The 19,612-nt window shown below is 47.8% G+C and overlaps 1 protein-coding gene across 1 annotated transcript in view; it reads right to left on the bottom strand.

The window, feature by feature from the left end:
• The window catches only part of LMNB2 (lamin B2), an 89,761-nt gene that overhangs the window by 9,804 nt on the left and 60,345 nt on the right, over positions 1-19,612 (bottom strand). Inside the window, exons 3-5 of the mRNA XM_065421961.1 lie at positions 12,477-12,633; positions 11,680-11,805; positions 10,382-10,552 (exon numbers count right to left, since the gene is read on the bottom strand). Of these exons, the coding sequence (XP_065278033.1) occupies positions 10,382-10,552; positions 11,680-11,805; positions 12,477-12,633 (454 nt within the window). The remainder of the gene's footprint in view (positions 1-10,381; positions 10,553-11,679; positions 11,806-12,476; positions 12,634-19,612) is intronic.

Genomic DNA, 19,612 nt, shown 5'->3' with positions numbered 1-19,612 from the left:
AGGAACAACAGCGGGAGGGGGGGATGGAAACAAACTCAAGGGTACATTCCAATTCCACTATGCTTAAAACCCACCAATCTGTGGTGATGCCAGACCAAGAATTTAGGAAGTGGGATAGGCAATTAGCAAATGGGGGATGTGTCTGGGGACTGGCAGTCTGTCCTTGACCAATGCATCAAAATGTTTGTTTGGAGGACCCAGCTTGCCTAGATGAACCGGCACTGCAGAGGCAGAAAGAGGTGGTAGACGTCTCTTGTAACTTCTGCTCTTCTTCCTGGACACGTCCTTGGTACAGGTCATGAAATTTGGATAGTGGGAGTGCTATGAGTGAAAGGAGTTTCTTTTTGTTGCCAGCATATAAATACCCAGAGACTTAATGGTCGCTTTTGATTCCTTGTGACTATGCAGCCTCTTGTCAGTCTTTCCAGAAAAAAGTGAATGACCCTCAAAAAGGATCTTGAATGGTCTATTGGCACCACCCCTTATTGTAAGTACCCTTTTGGAGGTCTGGAATAGTCTGGTGAACCTGGGGGGGGGGGAGGGGGAAGAATGACCCAAAATGACTGCAGCCATGAACACCACCACCTAATGAGGCCATGTCTCAAGCTGCAGAGTCAGTTGGGTCTAGACAGCCTGCAAAGACGTTCTGGCAACTAATTTCCCCTCATCCACCATCACAGTAAATCCCTGTTTCAGCTCATCTAGAAGCCTGTCCTTAAATTTTACAATTTTACCCCGTGAGATAATATTGTAATGACCCAGCAGAGCCTCCTGGTTTGCAATTCAAAGCTATGAACCTCCTGTGGAATAAAGCTTCCTTCCAAATTAGTCCAATTTCTTTACTTCTTTGCTTTTCAGTAATAACACCTGGTGACCCTGTCTCCTCTTTTTCATTGGCTACAGAGACTACCAGGGAGCCCAGAGAGGGATGATTATAGAAATTTTTCAAGCCCTGTGAGGGGACGTAGTAACTACTCTGCTCTTTTTGCAGTAGTGGGCAGGGAAGATGGGGTCTGCCACAGAACACTTTCAGGCTCAAGGATAGCCTCCTTAATAGGGAGAGCTACCTTACAGGGTCCCACCAAGGCTAAAATGTCCACATGCACGTGTGACTTTCCCTGGACCTCCTCCGGCTGGATATTCAGAGTTGCAGCCATCCTCTTCAACATCTCCCGATGGGCTCTGTAATCATCAGGTGTGGGAGAAACAGACTCTCCTTATCACTGCCTCATTGGTGGATGAAGAGGAGGTGGTCAAGGACTGGTGAGGTGAACCCTCTTCTGATTCCTCCAAGGTCAACTCCTGAGAGCAAACCTCTGCATATACAAGTCTCTACCAAGGGTGGTTTGATGTGATTCTGGTACAGACACTCGCAAAGGCAAGTTGTGAGGCATGCTCTAGATTGAGGAGGGAAACCCCAAGGATTCCTGAAAGGCCACTGATATGGCCCCTGGACCCCAATTATGTTTGGGCCATTGGTCCTTGTGAGATAGGTCCTTGTGAGATACTACGCCTGGTACCATGGTGAATAGGCACTCCATGGGAACTGCTGTATGTATTTGGACAGTGACATGTAAGAAAAAACGGTTACTCACCTTTGTAACTGTTGTTCTTCGAGATGTGTTGCTCATATCGATTCCAATTAGGTGTGCGCGCGCTGCGTGCACGATCGTCGGAGAAATTTTCTACCCTGGCAACACCCGGTGGGTCGGCTGTGGAGCCCCCTGGAGTGGCGCCTTCATGGCGCTGGATATATACCCCAGCCGACCCAGTGCCCTCTCAGTTCCTTCTTGCCGGCTACTCCGACAGTGGGGAAGGGGGGCGGGTTTGGAATGGATATGAGCAACACATCTCAAAGAACAACAGTTACAAAGGTGAGTAACCGTTTTTTCTTCTTCGAGTGCTTGCTCATATCAATTCCAATTAGGTGACTACCAAGCCTTACCTAGGGGCGGTGGGGTCGGAGTGAGACATCGCTGTGTGCAAAACCGCTGATCCGAATGCAGCATCGTCTCTGGACTGCTGTACCAGCGCATAGTGAGTGGCGAAGGTGTGGACCGACGACCAAACCACAGCTCTACAAATGTCCTGGATCGGGACTCGAGCCAGGAAGGCAGTCGAGGAGGCTTGGGCTCTTGTGGAGTGGGCGGTGAGGCGCGGCGTCGGGGCACCGGCCAGGTCGTAGCAAGCACGAATGCAGGACGTGATCCAAGAGGAGAGACGTTGTGAGGAGACCGGTAAGCCTTTCATCCGGTCGGCCACTGCAACGAAGAGTTGTGTCGTCTTCCTAAATGGCTTTGTACGCTCAATATAGAAAGCCAGGGCCCTGCGTACGTACAAGGAATGCATACGCTGGTCTTGACGGGTGGCGTGCGGCTTAGGATGGAAGACCGGGAGAAATATATCCTGGTTCACATGAAAAGGTGAAACTACCTTGGGAAGAAAGGCAGGGTGGGGGCGAAGCTGCACCTTGTCTTTATGGAAAACTGTGTATGGAGGCTCAGACGTAAGCGCCCTGATAGAAGAAACACGCCTAGCTGAAGTGATGGCTACAAGGAAGCCTGTCTTCCAAGATAGGTACAGGAGTGAGCAGGTAGCCAATGGCTCGAACGGGGGCCCTGTGAGCTTGGAGAGAACCAGGTTAAGATCCCACGCCGGAACGGGTTGGCGTTGCTGTGGGTACATCCGGTCTAAGCCCTTGAGGAATCTGACGACCATCGGGTTAGAGAAGACCGAGGAAGCGAGTTCTCCTGAGTGGAACGCCGATATAGCGGCCAGGTGAACCCTGATTGAAGATATCGCCAAGCCCTGCTGTTTCAGGGATAGGAGATATTTGAGTATAAAAGGAATAGACACCTGCAAGGGGGGCGTAGCCCGCTGCTCGCACCAACAGGAGAACCGTTTCCACTTGGCTAAGTAAGTGGTCCGTGTAGAGGGCTTTCTACTTCCCAGCAGAATCTGTTGCACGGGATGTGAGCATTGTAGCTCTGTCCGATTCAGCCATGGAGCATCCACGCTGTGAGGTGGAGCGATTGCAGGTCGGGGTGACAGAGTCGGCCGTGGTCCTGAGAGATCAAGTCTGGGCACAAGGGAAGCGTGATCGGAGTTTGAACCGATAGCTCCAGAAGCGTGGTGTACCAGTGCTGTCTTGGCCAAGCTGGAGCGACTAGAATCATATGTGCCTCGTCTCTGCGTAGCTTGAGCAGTACCCTGTGGACCAGTGGGAATGGAGGGAAAGCGTAGAACAGCTGGTCTTTCCACGTCAGAAGGAAAGCGTCCGACAGGGAGCCCGGAGATCGCCCTTGTAGGGAGCAGAACACGTGGCACTTCCTGTTGGCTCGAGATGCGAACAGGTCGACCTGGGGAAATCCCCACCTCTGGAAGATGGAATAGATGATGTCTGGGCGAATCGACCACTCGTGCGTCTGGAAGGATCTGCTGAGACGGTCCGCTAGAGTGTTCTGGACTCCAGGGAGGAATGATGCCATGAGATGTATCGAGTGGGCAATGCAGAACTCCCACAGGCGAATGGCCTCTTGGCATAGGAGAGACGACCGGGCTCCTCCTTGCTTGTTGATGTAGAACATGGCCGTGGTGTTGTCTGTGAGGACTGACACGCAACGGCCGTGCAGGAGACCGAGAAATGCCTGACAGGCTAGACGCACCGCCATTAGCTCCCGAACATTGATGTGCAGAGCTAGTTGGGATGCTGTCCACAGGCCCTGGGTATGGCGCTCTCCGAGGTGAGCGCCCCAACCGAGAGATGAAGCGTCCGTGACCAGGTGCAGGGAGGGTTGTGGGGCGTGAAACGGCACTCCTGTGCAAACCGCCTTGTGATCCAGCCACCAGGTGAGAGAGGTCAAGATCGAGTTCGGAACCGTGACCACCATGTTCAGGTTGTGTCGATAAGGGCGGTACACTGACGATATCCAGGCCTGAAGTTGGCGAAGCCGAAGTCTGGCATGCCTGGTTACGTAAGTACAAGAGGCCATGTGTCCCAACAGGCCGAGGCACGTCCTTATTGTGGTAGTTGGGAAGACCTGGAGCCCTCGGATAATGCTTGTGATGGTGTGAAACCGAGTGTCTGGCAGAAGAGTTCGGGCGAGTCTGGAGTCTAAGACTGCCCCGATAAACTCTATTCTCTGGGTTGGCTCCAGAGTGGACTTTTCTTTGTTGAGTAGAATGCCTAACTCGTGGAATGTTTGCAGTATTATCTGGACCTGAGCTTGAACTTGCTCCCTGGTGCGGCCGCGCACCAGCCAGTCGTCTAGATACGGGAACACCTGTATCCTTTGTCGACGAAGGTATGCTGCCACGACAGCCATGGTGAACACTCTCGGAGCCGCGGACAAGCCGAAGGGAAGGACGGCAAATTGGTAGTGCACATTGTTTACTACAAATCGAAGGAAGCGCCTGTGTGGGGGATAGATTGCTATATGAAAATATGCGTCCTTCATGTCAAGGGCGGCGAACCAGTCTCCAGGATCCAGGGAAGGGATGATGGTCCCCAAGGAGACCATGCGGAACTTCCAACTTTACTATTAATTTGTTGAGTCCACGTAAGTCTAAAATGGGACGCAGACCACCTTTTGCTTTGGGGATCAGGAAGTAGCGAGAGTAGAACCCCCTGCCCCTTAACTCTGGGGGAATCTCCTCTATGGCCCCCATGGAGAGGAGGCCAAAAACCTCCTGTGTAAGGAGATGCTCGTGAGAAGGGTCCCTGAAGAGGGACAGGGAGGGGGGTTGGGAGGGGGGGAACGAAGAAAACTGGAGAGCGTATCCCCTCTCCACCATGCGAAGGACCCAACGGTCCGAGGTTATAAGGGACCAAGCACGGTGGAAACGGGAGAGGCGATCCCGAAAGGAAGGAGATGGATCCTGGGTAGTGGCTGGCGCGCCGTCCTCGAGCGCACCTTCAAAAGTTTTGTGTAGGACCTGAAGGTGGCCTAGACGGGCCCTGGTTCTGACCGGGTTGAGGGCCGGTCGACCTTCGTCTACCACCTCGTCCCCGCCTTCTGGCAAAGTCCTGTCTCGGACGAGGCGGGGGAGGGTAGAACCTTTGCGGCTGGGGCCTAAAGGGCCTGTGCTGGGGCCCTGGGACATGCATCCCCAGGGAGCGCATGATGGTTCTCGAGTCCTTGAGGCTCTGCAATCGAGAGTCCGTCTTGTCTGAGAACAACCCCTGGCCCTCGAACGGTAGATCCTGCAGGGTCTGCTGCAGTTCTGGCGGTAAGCCCGAAACCTGGAGCCAGGAGACGCGTCGCATGGCTATGCCAGATGCTAGTGTCCTGGCGGCCGAGTCCGCTATGTCCAGGGAGGCTTGTAAGGAGGTCCTAGCCACCTTCTTACCTTCCTCCACTAAGGCCCCGAACTCCTCTCTTGAGTCCTGGGGAACCAACTCTTTGAATTTACCCATGGAGTTCCATGAGTTGTAACTGTAGCGGCTCAAGAGCGCCTGTTGGTTCGCGGCTCTGAGCTGCAGACCCCCCGCCGAGTACACTTTACGCCCGAACAAATCGAAGCGTTTAGCGTCCTTCGATTTGGGCGCTGCCGCCTGCTGGCCATGACGCTCTCTTGCGTTCACCGAGGACACGACTAGTGAACACGGTGGAGGGTGCATGTATAAGTATTCATGGTCCTTGGAGGGGACGAAGTACTTTCGCTCTACCCCTCTGGCAGTGGGTGGAATGGAGGCAGGGGTTTGCCATATGGTAGTGGCATTAGCCTGAATCGTACGAATCAGTGGTAATGCCACCCGGGATGGGGCATCAGCTGACAGGATGCTCACCACCGGGTCCTGCACCTCTATCTCCTCCGCCTGGAGGTCCATGTTACGTGCCACCCTACGTAATAGGTCTTGGTGGGCATGAACATCTATTGGGGGCAGGCCTGAGGCTGTTGTGCCCGCCACCGCCTCATCCGGGGAAGATGAGGAGGATGCCTCCGGGGGCAAGGGGTCCAAATGAGGGTCCGGTTCTAAGGGTCCCTGAAGCGGAGGATCTCCTGCCCCGGGGTCTGGGGCCTGAGGTGGTGTAGGCACGGGAGCCTCCATGCCCCCTGGGGGAGGACGGGAGATGGTGGCCTCCGGGACTCTGGGCTCGGATTGTGCCGAGCGAGAGACCGATGGTGGAGCCCCTTGCGCCTGGTGATACGCCCACGGGGTCCAGAAAGACCAATGCGTAGGGTCCTGCGCAGGGTCCTCTGCCCCCTCCTGCCAGTGACCCAAGTCAGCGGCAGCCTGACCCTGAGGAGGGTATGCTGATCGGGAAGCCCCGTCGGATGAGCGAGACGCTGATCTCGAGGGCCAGGGCGGTGCCGAACGCGGCTGCATCGGCTCGGTCCGGTCCGGTGCCGTTCGGTGCCGGTCCGTAGGCGAGCAGTCCCTGCGCGGTGCCGGTGAGCGGTACCATGATCGAGATCGGTGCCGCTGGCCATGTCGGTGCTGAGATCCGGATCTGGACCGAGATGAAGACGACCGCCTGTAGACGTGGTGCCGGGAGCGGCCCCTCGAACTGGAGCGGCGCTCGTACCGGTGCCGAGAACTACGTCTAGATTCCGATCGGTACCGATGGTCCTGACGGTGCTGAGATGTAGATCGGTGCCGTGAAGAAGACCTAGGCCGCAAGTACGACCAGTGCCGGGGTGAAAGTCGGCGCCGGGACTGCGAGCGGCGTCGGGACCTGCTCCAAGACCTGGAGCGGTGCCGCGAGTCCACGCTCGGAGACGGCGGGCGTACCAGGGCAGCTTGCCCCTGGATTGCACGGTCCGAAGAGCAGGCGGTGCCGCGGGTTGAGACGGCACCGGCTCCGTGAGAGCGATGAGGTCTTTCGCCGTCGCAAAGGTCTCCGGAGTAGACGGGAGACAGGGCTCCACCACCGAACGAGGCGGTGAGCCAGTCCGCACCGGACTCAACGGCCCTACCCCCGGTGCCGGAGTCAACGGTGTAGAAGATATTTGCGCCTTCTGGCGCTCTAGAGGCGGACGCGGCTCTACCACCGGTACCGGGGGAGCCAGTGCCTGTAGGACAGCGGCCTCCTGTGTCTTGCGGGGTCTCTTATGTCCCGGAGACAGGGAACGGCGCCAAGGCGCTTGTGGCGGACGCGGTGCCGAGGGAGGACGGTGCCGTGAGGCCTTATCCGCGTCTGCTCGCGGTGTAGTACCGGTAGGTGCCGCAGGGGCGCTGCGCACCGAGGCGCTCGGTGCCGGAACTTGGCGTGCAGAGGGAGGATCTGGGCTAAGTGCCGCCTCCATGAGGAGCTGCTTGAGTCTAAAGTCCCGCTCCTTTTTGGTCCTGGGTCTGAAAGCCTTACAGATTTTGCACTTATCTGTCTGGTGAGACTCTCCTAAGCACTTCAGACACGAGTCGTGAGGATCTCCTGTTGGCATAGGCTTAGCACAGGACGCGCACGGCTTAAAGCCAGGAGCCTTGGGCATGAGCCCGGCTATGCGCCGGGGGAAAAGGGGGGAGAAATAGCCCCCTTAACCCCCGCTAACTATTTACAACTATTTAAAATAATGAACTATTAACAACAATGACTAATCTAAAGAATATACTACAACTATAACTACAACTATCTATAAGAATTAACAGGTTAAGCTAGGGAGAGTGGAGAACAGCTATGCCGCGCTCCACAGTTCCAACGACCGTCAGGGGCGGTAAGAAGGAACTGAGGGGGCGCTGGGTCAGCTGGGGTATATATCCAGCGCCATGAAGGCGCCACTCCAGGGGGCTCCACAGCCGACCCACCGGGTGTTGCTAGGGTAGAAAATTTCTCCAACGATCGTGCACGCAGCGCGCGCACACCTAATTGGAATCTATATGAGCAAGCACTCGAAGAAGAACCTCAGAATCCAATGACAAGTCCTCATCCTCCCACAAGGAGAGAGCTGTCACCATCGGTACTGGGGAGACAGGTTCAGAGCCTGGAGTTGGAGGTACTGTAAGATCATGGCTGGTTTCCCCCTACTTGCTACTGATCTGAGATACACATTGAAGGGTGGGCCTGAAGGTACCGTATGGGGCATCTGGGGAACAGTCGACATTGATACTTTAGACACCGGAGCTGGTTGAGAGTCCTGAACAGCCAGGAAAATCGGTACTGACAGGCTGAATAACTCCCAAACTGCCATAAAAACGGCACTGTGACAGAATGCTGGGCAACAACAGCTGAGCCAGCACTCTGGTCACTGCAGCTCCAATTAAACACTGCAGAACAGACCTGGTTAAGAAGAGCTGTGCCTAACTGGTGAGGGGAGGAGAGCTGGAAGGCTAATTAAGCCATTAGGCCAAGGCTCTGCTCTTCCCTGCTTGCCTCAGGAGCTGAGGGCTCCCTAAGATGGTAGGAGTACGGCTATATATTGTACAAGGGTGGTGGGAACCGACATTGTAAATAAACTGCACTGGGTGTTTTACTAGCATAAAGGTCTCTGAACGGTTTGTGGACTTGAGCAGAGGTAGGAGTGAGTGTGCCCTGCCACAGGCACCAGGAAATCCTACAATACTGATATCTGAACTGAGATCCATCTAGTCCAGTGGAGGTCCATCAGTGCCAGATGCTTCAAAGGAAGGAGTAAAAGCCCTGCAGCTGGCAGATAATCCGCTCCCCTCATTAGGTCTCATGGTGATCTCTAGCAGTTCAGAGGTTGGTTGTAGCCCTGACACATGAGATTTATTAACCCTTCCAAAATTTTTGTCAGCATTAACTGTAACACTGGATATTTGTTATCTTTACAAATGTCCAATCCCTTTCTGAATCTTGCTAAATTCTTTGTCTCAATGACTTCCTGAGGCAGTGAGTTTCACAGTCTAAGAAGTGCCGCGTGAAAAAGTATTTTTTTGTGTCTATTATGAATTTATCACCCCTTCTAATTTCATTGAAACTCTCCTTGTTCTTGTGTTATGACACAGGGAGAACAGAAACTCCTGATACACCACCTCAGACCAGTTATTTTATATACTTTTATCAAGCCTCCCTCCACCCCAGGCAAACAATATGTTTTTTCATTCTCTCTTCATGTGAAAGTTTTTCCATCTCTCTAATCATTTTCAATGTCCTTGTCTGAACCCCCTTTAATTCCATACTATCCTTTTTGTGATGGGGTGACAGTACAGATTTTTATAATGCTATTATAATATATTCTCTATCCCTTTTCTTATACATCCAAACATTTTGTTAGCTTTTTTGACCACAGCTGATTATCAAGCAAGTCTTCATAGAGCTGTCTACAATGATGCCCAGGTTGCATTGCTGAGTTAATACATGCAGTGTTGCTGTAGTCATGTTGGTCCCAGGATATTAGAGAGAAAAAGTGGGTGAGGTAATATCTTTTATTAGACCAACTTCGGTTGGTGAGAGCAACAAGTTTTCAAGCTTACACAGAGCTCTTCTTTGGGTGTGGGAGTTGATACAGTTAATTAGAATCCTGTAAGGTGTAGGAGTAGTTTACCTTTTTCCCTTCAATGTGCATTACTTTAATTTATCAATATTGAACTTCATCTGCCATCCAGACAACCTTAACCTGGCCCTCTGTTTGATACCATTGTTCTCATGGGATTAATTTATATTTCCCACTGTCTGTGATTTTGAATCTCATGTTAATTCATTTTCACCATTTACAACAGATGTGTTCATTGGTTTATAATAATAGTACTGTGAACTATACTATACTACTCAGGGGCGGGGTTTCTAATAGATAAGAGCATTTTTAATACATTTATTTGGTAGGAGTTCTATATGAGCACCTGGGTCTGATGCCATCAGCCTTTAGGAAACTCCAGCTAGCACAGAACTCTGTGACACCTCAGCAACACTGGCTTCTGCAAGAACATCAAATCTGTCATCCACTCCCTAAACTGACTTCCCACAGAACACTGAATCAAGTTCAAGGTCTCAAGCCTTATCTTCAAGGTGCTCAACAGCCTGGGCCCAGGGTATCTGAAAGACTATCTAAAGCTCTGGGCTGAAGACTGTGGTCCTCACATAGTGAGACTCCCTACAAGAAGGATAAAGCTTGTTTGTGCAGGAGACAGAGCTTTCTCGAAGGCCAGACCAAGAATGCAGAATTAATTACCCCAGGAACTAAGAACCATCATAAACCTCCCCATCTTCCACTTCAAGAGCAAGGCACATTATTGTGACCTTGCCTCCTCTTAGAGAAACCCAGAGTAACAAGTGTACTTAGATACGTTTTTCAAAAAATATTCAAGATGGAACTAGAAAATTGCACAGGTCCCGTTACAAAGAAAATCCTGGTGTTACCTTAACTATGGAGCCACTCAGAGTGCTTCCATAGTAGCATGAAAGCTCCCTGAGGTAAGGATAGAGTTTTCCCTTTGATTGTGAGGCAGCCAGTAGAACACTAAGATACCAGTAATATCTACCTTGGCCTGATAGGTCTGTTCCAGCTCCATTTTGTACAGTTTGACCTGTTCATCATGTTGATTGCGCAGATCCTGCAGGGCCTGGGCCATTTTGGATTCATACTCCTGCTGGTGACTGCTGTCTATCTCAACTAAACGGTGCTCATGCCGTTTCCTTGTCTCTCTTACTTCCTACATAAACAAAAATGCAGGCAAAGGCCCAAGTTAGGGTAAACAACATGATCAATTTCTTTTACACCACAATTAATTATTTCTATGTTATTTAGCTGCCAGGGCATTGAAAGCATATCACAAAGTCCAACACAGTTAAAAACACGAACTTTAGATCTGTTAAGGTGAGCTAAATGTTTTAACAGATACAAAGTTATCTGGTCCCTTTCTACAGGAGCTAATTTATAAACATGTTCAAACATTAATTATCTTCACTTAAAAAACGCAAAGAGATTCTAAAATAAGGGGTTATTCTGTGTTGCATTAACCAAATAAGAGAGAGCAGGATCAAATATCAGTTTTAACAGCAGATCGAGTGCAGCACAAAACCCTCTCCCCTCAACACACACACATTAAACCCACTGGTAGATGACACTCTCTGTAGAGATTCATATATTACTCTGGTAAAAATGGGTACACTGTGAACCAGTGACACGAGGTGAAAATAATGAATTCATATGGGTGTGCACTTAAGAGTTCAATCTGGATGAGCCCTATTTATTTAAGACTTTGAATTAACAGTAAAAAACCTACATGTATCTTCTTTCCCTGAAGTATAACAGGACCTAAAATGTGATGCTCTTGAATTTTATTGTTTTCACTCAGACATTCCCTCTCTTTCCAGAGAACTGTGAGCTCTTGATGCCCTAAATTAACCTTTCAACATGTTTGCATGCATGAGCAACATACATAGAAGGCTAACAGGAATTCAGAACGACTTTACAAATTGTCTTACAGGAATACCCTACATCTGCAAACAGAAGAGAGACTCTCAAACGACGAAAAAATGTCTTTCCACTCACTGTGATGTGCCTTAATCTGATATAGAGAGAATTCCATTTTATATGCCAAGATAACTAGAAGTGCAGAGCCAGGTAGTTCTGGGTGCTTACCCCAGCTCTGCCACTGATTTAACGTGTAGTCACGTTATGCAAGTCATTTAATAGCTTTGTGCCTCAGTTTCTCTATTTATAAAATGGGGACAATGATGATCATTTCCCTAACTCACTAGATTAGTCATTGTAGAGCACTTTGAGCAAAGGCTACATAAACTCTGTGTTAAGATTAAGCTGTTGGATTGATCATACCTCCTCAAATATGTTCTTCCGGAAATCCAGGTCCTCTTGTAAGCTCTGGCAGCGATTCTCCAAGTCCACCCGCATCAATGTCTCCTTTTCCAATTGCTTCTTAGCCACAGCATGACCATCTTCTGCCTAGTGAGAAATTCAGAATCCAAATTTTAAAACTGCATTTAAGTTCAACTGGCATCCTTGTTCTCCATTTATGAAATTCTACATAGTGCCCTTAATTTAATTGCCTGTTCCCAAGTGTTCCCAACTATTTGTCCATTCCCACGTTAACGAGTTTCCCAAAAGAATACCAGTGACTACATTTAAAACAACTTTCATATGCTGGTATCACCTACTACAGTTCATGTTTATCTCAGTACTTTCTGATAACATAACTGGGAATTGTTAGCTCCCCACACTTTATACATGGAGTAGACTATTCTTTAAATATTTTCCATTGGGACAGCCTGGGTATTATTTCTGCATGTACTTGATGATGTAAAAGGATGGTGCTGAAGCAGTGCTGAAATGCCGGGCTTTACTCAAGACAATGTTAGGCTGCCCTTGCTCATGAACAAACATTTGTGGGTTTCATAAACCAGTTGAGAAAGACAGGCATCTGCATACCAGAGTTGTTCTATGGAGCAAGAGCCACACACATGCAAATTTAATCTCTATACTTCACATATCAATCTCTAAGTAGATATATTAGCATGATTGTGCAACACATTACAACAGTAAACTAATATAACAAATTCAACAGGATAGAGTCTTTTTTTGTATGTAGGTAAACTCTAAAATGTTCATTTACATACCTTAGCAAGCTGGGCCCGCAGGTCAGCAACCTCTGCTTCCAAACTGCGCTTCTCATTAAGAGCAGTACTGAGTTCTGCTTCACTTCTATGGAACAGGGCTTCAAGATCCTTAATGCGACTCTGAGCCACGGACAAATCTGCATCTTTCTTTTTGTAGCTAAAAAAATAATAGATATATGTGTCTTATTTCCACAAGCTGGCTGCTAGTTTTATTTCTTTCAAAAGGTTTGGTTACATTGAGGTTCCATATCCCAAACTGACCTCTAGCAATTATTACCCATTATTTACCACTAGGTGGCCCCAGACTACTATCTATTTTAAAAAGAACAGGAGTACTTGTGGCACCTTAGAGACTAACAAATTTATTAGAGCATAAGCTTTCGTGGGCTACAACCCACTTCTTCGGATGCATATAGAGTGAAACATATATTGAGGAGATATATATACACACACATACAGAGAGCATGAACAGGTGGGAGTTGTCTTACCAACTCTGAGAGGCCAATTAAGTAAGAGAAAAAAAACTTTTGAAGTGATAATCAAGATGGCTCAGTACAGACAGTTTGATAAGAAGCAAGTGTGAAAATACTTACAAGGGGAGATAGATTCAATGTTTGTAATGGCTCAGCCATTCCCAGTCTTTATTTAATCCTGTGTTGATTGTGTCTAGTTTCCATATCAATTCCAGCTCAGCAGTCTCTCGTTGGAGTCTGTTTTTGAAGTTTTTCTGTTTTAAGATAGCCACCCGCAGGTCTGTCATAGAATGGCCAGACAGGTTAAAGTGTTCTCCCACCGGTTTTTGAGTATTATGATTCCTGATGTCAGATTTGTGTCCATTAATTCTTTTGCGTAGAGACTGTCGAAACAACAGACTGGATTTCTACATAGATTGCTTCCGTCAACGTGCAAAGGCTGAAATTGTGGAAAAGCAACATCACTTACCCCATAACCTCAGCCATGCTGAACACAACGCCATCTACAGCCTCAGAAACAACCCTGACATCATTATCAAAAAGGCTGACAAAGGAGGTGCTGTCGTCATCATGAATAAATTGGAATATGACCAAGAGGCTGCTAGACAGCTCTCTAACACCACATTCTACAGGCCATTATCCTCTGATCCCACTGAGGATTACCTAAAGAAACTACACCATCTGCTAAAAAAACTCCCTGACAAAGCACAGGAACAAATCTGTACGGACACATGCCTAGAACCCCGACCAGGGACATTCTATTTGCTACCCAAGATCCATAAACCTGGAAATCCTGGACGCCCCATCATCTCAGGCATTGGCACCCTAACATCAGGCTTGTCTGGTTATGTGGACTCTCTCCTCAGACCCTACGCTACCAGCACTCCTAGCTATCTTCGAGACACCACTGACTTCCTGAGGAAACTACAATCCATCGGTGATCTTCCAGAAAACACCATCCTGGCCACTATGGACGTAGAAGCCCTCTACACCAATATTCCACACAAAGATGGACTACAAGCTATCAGGAACAGTATCCCCGATAATGTCACAGCTAACCTGGTGGCTGAACTCTGTGACTTTGTCCTCACCCACAACTATTTCACATTTGGGACAATATATACCTTCAAGTCAGCGGCACTGCTATGGGAACCCGCATGGCCCCACAGTATGCCAACATTTTTATGGCTGACTTAGAACAACGCTTCCTTAGCTCTCGTCCCCTAACGCCCCTACTCTACTTGCGCTACATTGATGACATCTTCATCATCTGGACCCATGGAAAAGAAGCCCTTGAGGAATTCCACCATGATTTCAATAATTTCCATCCCACCATCAACCTCAGCCTAGATCAATCCACACAAGCGGTCCATTTCCTGGACACTACTGTGCTAATAAGCGATGGTCACATAAATACCACCCTATACCGGAAACCTACTGACCGCTACACTTACCTACATGCCTCTAGCTTCCATCCAGGACACACCACACGATCCATTGTCTACAGCCAAGCTCTAAGATATAACCGCATTTGCTCCAATCCCTCAGATAGAGACAAGCACCTACAAGATCTCTATCAAGCATTCTTAAAACTACAATACCCACCTGCTGAAGTGAAAAAACAGATTGACAGAGCCAGACGAGTACCCAGAAGTCACCTCCTACAAGACAGGGCCAACAAAGAAAATAACAGAACACCACTAGCTGTCACCTTCAGCCCCCAACTAAAACCTCTCCAGCGCATCATCAGAGATCTACAACCTATCCTGAAAGATGATCCTTTACTCTCACAGATCTTGGGAGACAGACCTGTCCTCGCTTACAGACAACCCCCCAACCTAAAGCAAATACTCACCAGCAACCACACATCACTGAACAAAAACACTGACCCAGGAACCTATCCTTGTAACAAAGCCCGATGCCAACTCTGTCCACATATCTATTCAAGTGACATCATCATAGGGCCTAATCACATCAGCCATACCATCAGGGACTCGTTCACCTGCACATCTACCAATGTGATATATGCCATCATGTGCCAGCAATGCCCCTCTGCCATGTACATTGGCCAAACCGGACAGTCTCTACGCAAAAGAATTAATGGACACAAATCTGACATCAGGAATCATAATACTCAAAAACCAGTGGGAGAACACTTTAACCTGTCTGGCCATTCTATGACAGACCTGCGGGTGGCTATCTTAAAACAGAAAAACTTCAAAAACAGACTCCAACGAGAGACTGCTGAGCTGGAATTGATATGGAAACTAGACACAATCAACACAGGATTAAATAAAGACTGGGAATGGCTGAGCCATTACAAACATTGAATCTATCTCCCCTTGTAAGTATTTTCACACTTGCTTCTTATCAAACTGTCTGTACTGAGCCATCTTGATTATCACTTCAAAAGTTTTTTTTCTCTTACTTAATTGGCCTCTCAGAGTTGGTAAGACAACTCCCACCTGTTCATGCTCTCTGTATGTGTGTGTATATATATCTCCTCAATATATGTTTCACTCTATATGCATCCGAAGAAGTGGGTTGTAGCCCACGAAAGCTTATGCTCTAATAAATTTGTTAGTCTCTAAGGTGCCACAAGTACTCCTGTTCTTTTTGCGGATACAGACTAACACGGCTGCTACTCTGAAACCTATCTATTTTAAGTTATTAAAAATAACAAACCACTCTAAAAAACCTTTTTTTCCATTGAGCTGTTGCAAATCTGTTGATTACTTAAGAGAAACTTTAGCAACTTTAGCCACTTGTGGGGGGAAAGTTACATTAAACTGTCTCCCCAACAGACCGTGATAAAGTCAGCATTATATACACACACAGCACAATGTCCAGTGCTGAATAAAAATTCCATTAATCAATTAACTGAAAAGTTGGATAGCACATTTCATCCCCAGGAGCCTTACAAACCTTGGACCTGATCCTTAGAGTAGGAGAGCACCTGCAACTCCCACTGAAGTCAATGTGTGTTGCAGGTGTTTAGTGCTTCTAAGGATCAGGGCCATTCTACATAATGTGCTCATTCCCAAACCAAAAAATCATTTCACCCACCACTGAAATGCAGTCACATCTTGGAGGCAAAGTAGCAATAATTTAACACTACCCAGTACAATACACAACAAATGATGACAGATCATTTTTCCCAGTGCAGATAGCCAGGAACATTTGATAGTTGGCAATGTGCGTTTGTAGACTGATAGAAGAACAGGCTTTCCTTCTGAAAAGGTCAAGCTTTTTAGAGAGTCCATGTCCCTTGGTTTCATCTTAGGAAATCCTTGTTGTTCAGACTTTTCTTGCAAGAGATCCTGGCACCTGATGTGAGTAGAAATCCTCAAAGCTCTTAGGAAGGAGTTGGTATCATCTATCAGCTCTTTTAGACGTAGACAATATCAGAGGTTAGGGTCTGCCACAAGTCCTTAGCTGGCTCCAATAATTCCTTGTTGATCAGCATTGCAAGATTTCCAGGCATAGTGTGGTGCAGAATATCAAATAATTTTAGTCTTCTCTTGAACTACCTCCTGTGTAAAGAGTCTCAGCTATATATTTCACAAGGTTGTGGAAGATTCTGAGATTATCTGGTGGGTGGCATAGATGGATTAATAGTGTCATCAGGAAAGGAGGAGGATACTGGAGCTGGAATCAATTGCTCGTCCACCTCTGCACACTGATCTTCCTCGCTCCACCTCTAGTCTCTAGATTCGGTGATTGCGCTAGCTGACTTAGGTCACTAACTAACCTGCCATAAGGTGAAGGCAATTTAACCAGTTGGGGGGAGCAGGAAGAAGGAGGCGGGAGGAGGCAGAGGATGGTGGCTTGCAGACATATGGCTACATAACCCATGCCCAGCACAGCCAAGACTGGTAAGCATATGCATAGTGGACTGAACACCACAAAGGAGGATACTAAGGGCATGTTTCCAACAAGACTAATGTGTTTTCCTAATTACAGAGTGGTCTTGTGGCGTCCCTCCCAGGATCCCAGTATAATGCCCAGGAAGAGGAATGGGAATGAGTAGGAGATGAATCCCAATGGAGAAGATGAAAGAGAATATATCTCTTTTAGTGGCACAACTACCCTTTCCAGTTTGCTATGGCACTCCAGCATAAGAAACATGTTACCGACCTCTCCCATGCAAAATGTGGCACTGTGATTTCAGTGACCAAAAACCTAATCATCGTTGCTGATGTTTGTACAAGCCAACAAGAGTGAGTGTGGTACAAGGCCCATATATAGACTGCTGAACAGGCCATTGATGCCAAGGTGGTCCAATACCAATGTGATGGATACACACAGACTCAGTATCAAGAAAGGCGGCACTGAAAAGTCAGCAAGAAGTTGTTAAACAAGTCTATCCTAAACAAAGAAAGAGGTGGTTATTTATCTGTAACTGGAGGTTCTTCAAGACGGGTGGTCCCTCTTTGTATTCCAAATGTGCGTGCGGATGTGCGCCATGTGCAGAAAGATTTTCTTAACAGTGTCTGTTGACCCACATGTGTCATGCATCCCCTCATGCTCCCAGACAAGGTTATAATAAGCTGTGTGTATCAACACCTCTCCAGTGACCCTGATACTGCTTAGTTGTCCAGTCTGCAGTAGAGGGGTGGAAGGGAGGTTGTGGAATACAGGTAAGTAACCTCCTCTTCTTCTTTGAGTGATGGTCCCTATATGTATTCCAAATATGGGGGAGTAGTGAGCTGTGATCAGCATGGAGTTGGGTGCAAGGATAAAGTGGAAGTGCAGTATCTGTAGCACGGTGTGGCACACTACAGCGTCCGCAGCCGCTCTTGGGTGATGGCGTAGTAGGCTATGAATGTGTGAATGGAATGCCGCATTGCCACCAGAGGCGGATTAAGCTTTTGTGGGGCCCTGGGCCAAAGCAAGTGGTGTCCTCTCCCACCCCTTCTGCCTGCAGTCCCCGATGTCACCCCCGCACTCCTGCCAGGGAAATGGGGTTGGGGTATGGGGGTTTGCCCTGCTCCCCATGGGCAGGCAGAGTGGGGCAAGCCCCCATGCCCCGACCCCACTCCCCAGCAGGAGTGCCGGGTAGGCGGACAGAGCAGGGCAAGTGCTACCAGCTGGACCTATACAAAACTGAGGGGAAAGTCCAACGTTTTGAGCCTAAAGTGGTAATCAAGGATGATCAGTATGGATATTGCACTCAGTTGGTGGTGATGGCGGTGAGCTCATGAGGTGAAACGTTTCCATTTAGCCCAGTAGCAGGCCCTTCTGGATGTCCTCCAGCTTTGAGTATTGAGTAGGGTAATCTAGGGGCCAGATCAGACGAGAAACATTCACATAAAAAGAATAGGACACATCAGAAAAGGGCAGACAAATAAACAGTGACAATTTTTTTAAGTGCTTGTATATAAATGCTAGAAGTCTAAATAATAAGATGGGTGAACTAGAGTGCCTTGTGATAAAGGAGGATATTGATATAATAGGCATCACAGAAACCTGGTGGACTGAGGACAACCAAGGGGACACAATCATTCCGGGGTACAAAATATATTGGAAGGACAGAACAGGTCGTGCGGCTGGGGGGGCGGGGAGTATGGAGTGGCAATATATGTGAAAGAAAATGTAGAATCAAATGAAGTAAAAATCTTAAGTGGATCCACATGTTCCATAGAATCTCTATGGATAGTAATTTCATGCTCTAATAAGAATATAACATTAGGGATCTATTATTGACCACCTGACCAGGACAGTGATAGTGACGATGAAATGCTAAGGGAAATTAGAGAGGCTATCAAAATTAAGAAATCAATAATAGTGGGGGATTTCAATTATCCCCATATTGATTGGGAACATGTCACCTCAGGACAAAATGCAGAGACAAAATTTCTCGATACTTTAAATGACTGCTTCTTGGAGCAGCTGGTACGGGAACCTACAAGGGGAGAGGCAACTCTCGATTTAGTCCTGAGTGGAGCGCAGGAGCTGGTCCAAGAGGTAACTATAACAGGACAGCTTGGAAATAGTGACCATAATATAATAACGTTTAACATCCCTGTGGTGGGAAGAACACCTCAACAGCCCAACACTGTGGCATTTAATTTCAGAAAGGGGAACTATGAAAAAATGAGGGGGTTAGTTAAACAGAAATTAAAAGGTACAGTGACTACAGTGAAATCCCTGCAAGCTGCATGGACGCTTTTCAAAGACACCATAATAGAGGCCCAACTTAAATGTATACTCCAAATTAAAAAACACAGTAAAAGAACTAAAAAAGAGCCACCATGGCTTAACAACCGTGTAAAAGAAGCAGTGAGAAATAAAAAGGCATCTTTTAAAAAGTGGAAGTCAAATCCTAGTGAGGTAAATAGAAAGGAACATAAACACTGCCTAATTAAGTGTAAAAATGTAATAAGAAAAGCCAAAGAGGAGTTTGAAGAATGGCTAGCCAAAAGCTCAAAAGGTAATAACAAAATGTTTTTTAAATACATCAGAAGCAGGAAGCCTGCTAAACAACCAGTGGGGCCCCTGGACAATCGAGATACAAAAGGAGCGCTTAAAGACGATAAAGTCATTGCGGAGAAACTAAATGGATTCTTTGCTTCAGTCTTCACGGCTGAGGATGTTAGGGAGATTCCCAAACCTGAGCCGGCTTTTGTAGGTGACAAATCGGAGGAATTGTCACAGATTGAG

The sequence above is a fragment of the Emys orbicularis genome, chromosome 24, assembly GCF_028017835.1.
Source record: "Emys orbicularis isolate rEmyOrb1 chromosome 24, rEmyOrb1.hap1, whole genome shotgun sequence".
In the NCBI taxonomy this organism is placed as follows: domain Eukaryota; kingdom Metazoa; phylum Chordata; order Testudines; family Emydidae; genus Emys; species Emys orbicularis.
The sequence above is the reverse complement of the archived record's forward strand: the minus strand, read 5'-3'. Positions and strand labels throughout refer to the sequence as shown.